The sequence below is a fragment of the Euphorbia lathyris genome, chromosome 5, assembly GCF_963576675.1.
Source record: "Euphorbia lathyris chromosome 5, ddEupLath1.1, whole genome shotgun sequence".
Lineage (NCBI taxonomy): Eukaryota > Viridiplantae > Streptophyta > Magnoliopsida > Malpighiales > Euphorbiaceae > Euphorbia > Euphorbia lathyris.
The window spans coordinates 6877610-6883236 of NC_088914.1; the positions used below are offsets into that span (position 1 = coordinate 6877610).

Consider the following 5627-nt stretch of genomic DNA (forward strand, 5'->3'; position numbering starts at 1 on the left):
TATGATAATGATAATATCAAATCAGCAGTTAGATTGACGTGACGTATGAATAGTCGAGACCATGTAAAAAATTTCCCTTATAGCCCATGTACTTCTACTTTTCACCAAATTCTTAGTCAAAATGTTCTATTTTGTACATGACAAATTTACCCATTTTTTATTAATTGATTTACATAAATATTCTTTATTTAATATTATCAAAATTATGCGCAAATTTACCAATATAATTTGAAATTTCATGTTTCTTATGCTTATATTAATATAATAAATAATTTCGTATATTAATATAATAAACAATTTCTACAATACTTTATTATAATATGTAAATTAACATATATATTAATTAATTAATGATAGAAAGTATCATTTTATATAAAAATTAGCCTTTGAATTGAATAATAGAAAAAGATGAGAAAACTAAATGGTTGACTTTAACAAAACCCAACAAATCTATATGCATTTTTTTTTAATAAAGAACAACTAATGTAATAAAAAAAACCAAACCGAAAATCCTAAAACGACATCTATTTGATAGAACGGAGGAAGCACTATGTAATGGGAGGAGAGTGTTGAATGCGGGAACATCTAAAGAAAACTGAAATTAAAGCTAAAATCCAACTCGGGACTCATGGAGACGAATCCTATTACTTACATATGTTGCACGAGAACTCTTCTTCAGTAACGTTTCCGCGTTTCGTCTCTTTCCGTCTCCTTTTCTTTTCCATTTCCATTACCATTTCCTAGCTAAATTCTTTTACGTGTCCATTTCCGCTTCCGTGCAACATAGCTCCTAATTTATCTCGAGTTTCCCAATTAAATGAAATGCATAAAGAGTGTATAATCATGTACATAACAGTTAATACTTTAATTCCAAGATCAAAATCATCTTTGAGCAAATATGCCAAGCACAAATTAACAAGCCTAAAAAAACGGAACCTTTTAACATAGGTCAAATATGAACATTACCGAGAGTCGAAGATGCAAATTGACACATTTGTGGCTAATTCTGAAAATTTTCTTCACTTATGGTGGCTTTCAAACTATTTCCGTGTTTGGGGTGATTTTGGCTCAATCTGCCAGTAAGGGGGACAAGGGAGATTGGAATTTTTCATCAGCCCGCATGTCACATAGGCGGACCAATATCAGTCCAATAAAGTGACTTTTACACATGCGGATTGTTTGAATTAGAATCCAATTTCACAATTGTGAAATATCAGTCCACCCATCATACGGACAGTCTGATAAAAATATCACAGTTCCCTCCTTGTCGCCTTCCTGACCAGCGGGACAACCCAAAATCACCACAAAAACAGAAATAGTTTAAAACCCATCTTTGGTAATTAAACCACAAATGTGCCAATTTCCTGAGTCAAGAAAGCTCTAGTTACATAACTTCTGACTAATTGACTGTACCATAGCAAGTAAATGGCAAGGAAAAATAAGATAAAAACCCGCATAACTATCATCAGACTCATTTGATAACATGAGACGGGACCAAGATAACTTTCGATTTCTTTCTCAAACCCATCTGCTTCATAAATAATCATTTACTGAAACAGTGATACTGAACCACGGAGACACAACAAGATCCAAATGAACACGAAACACATAGTCTGTAGTAATCTAAGTTCATTGTAGCATACCCACTCTAGAATAGTTGAGTTAATGACAAATTACAATAGCCTAACCAATAGGAAACAAGAACCAACCTGTTAAAAATATTTGCCAGATCAAGCTGAGAGACACATTATGCATTAAAGGATCCATAAAGACCATAATATCAATGTAAGTAATACAACAACTTGACAGACATCAAGAAAAGGTCGAGTAACTTGACAACCGCAGCAACATGAGGACGACAAGACTGACTTTCAGACACCCATATTGAGCAATGCTGGACGACAACCCTGGACCTTCTCAAACCTCATACATGTCCTAGTACTCACTGGAACAGTAGACAATTGGAAATCAATGTTTGCAAAGCGGAAATATAATTGACAATAAACAATGTACATGGCATGATTTATGGAATAACATAAATGAGATGGAGAGCAGGAGGTGGAAACGTGACAGAAGAGAGAAGGGCTAACGTCATTATAAACATCCTTCTTAATGCTCATTGAGTTTGTCAAGAGTACACATGTAATTGAACACAATATTTTCAAGCAACAGATGGCGTTATAAACAATATGATTCACATAACAAACCTGATCAGTCTCCTCTGCCGCTGCTGAAGGGGACTCCTTTGACTCAGCGGGTTTCTCAGCCCCGCAATTCTGTCTATTGCATTTGGTCCGGAATGGATAGTTAATGTTGTTACATTTCTCACACTTCCAGCTTCCCTCAGGCATCTTTTGTTCTGAAAAGCAAGAGGTACATAACCATCAAATTCATAAATGAATCTCACCAACTAAGGAATTCAGAGAGACTTACTGGGATTTTTCTCATTCTTTGCAGCCTGCAAGAAAATATTTTCAAAATTCAGACGAACTTCACTTGTAAAAGACAACTAAACCAACAAACATGTAAAACCTAATTAAGTAGTTTGCTATGCAGTATCCTTATAGAAGAAGAATAGAGCAAAGGTTCGATATTAAAATACATAATAATAAAAATTCCTAAATAAATCTCTAATAATTCCAGCGTCTTATGTAAAAGGCAGAACAAACCTGGGATCCCGGCTTTGGTGTATTACATTTCCTCATGTTACAAACAGTTCTGAAAGAAAAGTTAATATTTCCACATTTTGGACATGTCCAGTCATTATCACGTGTGACATCTGCATGTATATAAGAAGAGAGGGAACATTAGTTCTAAAATACCCAGATACTGAGTATGTTACTCATGCAGAACAACAAAATGACGAACCTGCACTCTTTTTCAGAGATTTATCATCAGGGAAAAAACCAGGCCTCGGGCCCTAGTCAATGAAAAAAAATACATAAATTGAACAGGTGAATCCAACCAAATATTCAAGACAAGGGAAAAACACCAACTTCGGTAGAATTTGATTTTATTTAACTTATCTGAAGAAAAAACCAACACAAATATGTTTAAAGCCCTGCAACTAAGAAAATATAATGCAAGGTACAGCACTGAATACCAACAACTGCCGGAGAGAATATAATGATCACAAAAATTAAGTGTTCTTGTCAATGGTCAACTAATCGAGTTACAGCATGTTGCTATGTATAATATGCCAAAACACTAAACTGAACTATGTTTTCTTAATTCCAAACAAGAATGCTGGAATTATTACTTAACATACCATGGCAGCAGGGCCCATTGGCATAGCCAATCCATACCGGTCCATCAAGGGGGGCAAACCATACACACCTGACAAAGAAGAGTACATTCATAATAAGAACAAAAGAACCCGATTGTTCAAAGTATACCATATAAAATACAAACGGAGACTTAAACATAAGATCATGCATATTGCACAGTTAACAAAACAATGATTGGAAAATGTGGAGATTGGTATCACCAATGCAGATACATAAAGTAGGGCAGAAAGATTTAAGATATTATAAAATCAATCATCATTAAGAAAAAAAATTGAGACATAAACATAAATGGAAAGTAAGATCCAAGAACGAACCATTTCCAATCATAGAGCCACCAGAATAAGGAGGTGGTCCAGAGATGTGTAGCGGCCTATAAGGGCTGCCTGCAGAAAGGCGGCTGTTGTAGTTATAGTGATAAGCTGACCCACCAGAAAATGGCACCTCATATGGAGGGATTGAAGATCCATTGAAATGTGAGGATCCATATGGTGGCGGTACACCCATATACATTGAAGAAGGTGCACCAGAACCTACATAAGGAGCTGAAGATGGATAATTTTGAAGAGGTTGCACTGGCTTGGGAGCAGATTTCTGTAGGAAAGAATCAATGGAACAGTTATGAATCCTAAATAACGTGTATAAAACATATAAAACAAAAATGAATAAAAAAAAAATAACTGCACAAACAAGTACAAAATACACTTAATTCATCAATGCATCTTCTATAGTTTTGTATAAGAATGACATGCTAGGACACAAGAAAACAGCAAAGTGAATAAGCATGGATAGATCCTGCATCAACAATCCTTGCTCTCAAATTTATGCATCATGATGCTCTGGCACCAGCAGATTGACACAGAATCTGCCACTCCTATCATGTTGGTTCTTCAAATTAAAGGATGGAATAGAAAAAAATCATATCTGATGACAAGGAAAAACTCATGCATGCATCAGTCTTCTAGATTCCTAGATCTGCAATAGAGCACAGAGAACCGAAAGTGTTCCTTGTATCCTACAACTGAGTTTAAAAGACACTCCAGAATCTCTTTAATTCCTGACAAGTTCCATTAATTTTCTCCATATATAACAAGAAAGTTACTCCAACAATCACTTACTGAATTATGATCAGCAGGCCTGGGTTGGGTGCAATTACGCATATTGCAAGTTGTCCTGAATGAGAAATTGACATTGCCACAACTTGGACACGTCCAATCATCTTCCCTGCGACTTCCTATGGATGAAACAATTTTGATGAAGATTAGTTAAATCCAACTTTGTCCTTAGCCAATCAGCCAATGATTATTTGTCCGACCCCTAATCTCAATAATTTAAACCACAAAACTGGAATCCAATCTCGACAACGCTCTATTTAGGAAATCGGCAAATTATACTACTCTACATAGAATCCAATGAAAGCAAATAGTTTGCATACCGTCAGTTCTAGCCCGCTTGGCTGCTGAGGAGTTTCTGTTATCCACCTGAACACAAAAATAAACATCGGCATTAATTCGCCGACTACCAAAAAAATAAATCCTTCAAACGGCTTTTAATCTTCAAAACGAATCTATAAAACCAAAAAAAAAAAAAGCTCTGGTTTATTTGAATACAGTATACAAAACTAATCACAGATCATCAAATTTTTCTGTTAAATCCACCTCAATTCTATAGCGAAAAACAAAATAAATATCGCTGGATGTTCTAGGTTTCCCCTTCCCCAAAAAGAAAAGAAAGGATTGGAAAATAGAGTACCTGAGACATGATGTTGATAAGATTAGGAGGGGAAAAAATGAAAAAGTTGCCTTCTTCGAGATTGCGAGGCTGAGATACCGTCTTCTTGCCCTAGAATTGGGGACAGAAATTGGGCGAGGGCAGCAGAGGAATTCGATATGACGAGATCGATTATTTTTTATGCCCTGTTTTTTTGCGTGCCGCAGCCAGGCCAGATCATACTTGCGCCAGGGGTAGTTTGGGTATCCCACCGAAAATAAACAAATACATAGGCTATGTTTGTAAAAAAGTTTATCGATCGGTAAAAGTGGTTTGTCTAAAATTATATATAACTATAAAAGTGAATAATGGGAATAGTAAAATTGACAATTTTGTATCAATTTTTTCGAATGTTACCCTTTTAACACAGTTTACAATTTTACCCTTTTAAATCACTTAAATTCTCAGCTACATGGCAACAAAACGATGTCGTTCTTCTATCTTTCCTTGATTTCTGCGCCTTCTCCCCTTCTCTCTTCGTTCATCTCTCCCAGAGACAATCACTCTCTTACTATTTCTCTCTCTTCATCTCTCTATCTTCCCTCATTTGTTTATTAGTTGCTTTCATCCTAA

The 5627-nt window shown here is 35.5% G+C and overlaps 1 protein-coding gene across 1 annotated transcript; it reads right to left on the reverse strand.

Moving 5' to 3' along the window:
- Positions 1-1609: 1609 nt before the first annotated feature.
- LOC136229982 (ranBP2-type zinc finger protein At1g67325) lies at positions 1610-5209 on the reverse strand. The gene is made up of 10 exons (XM_066018872.1): positions 5037-5209; positions 4720-4765; positions 4403-4518; positions 3602-3878; positions 3269-3336; positions 2869-2920; positions 2670-2779; positions 2434-2458; positions 2208-2359; positions 1610-1945 (listed from the first exon to the last, which is right to left on the reverse strand). The coding sequence occupies exons 1-10, from the start codon at positions 5043-5045 to the stop codon at positions 1943-1945; spliced, it is 858 nt and encodes a 285-aa protein (XP_065874944.1). The 5' UTR covers positions 5046-5209; the 3' UTR covers positions 1610-1942.
- Between the last annotated feature and the right edge of the window lie 418 nt (positions 5210-5627).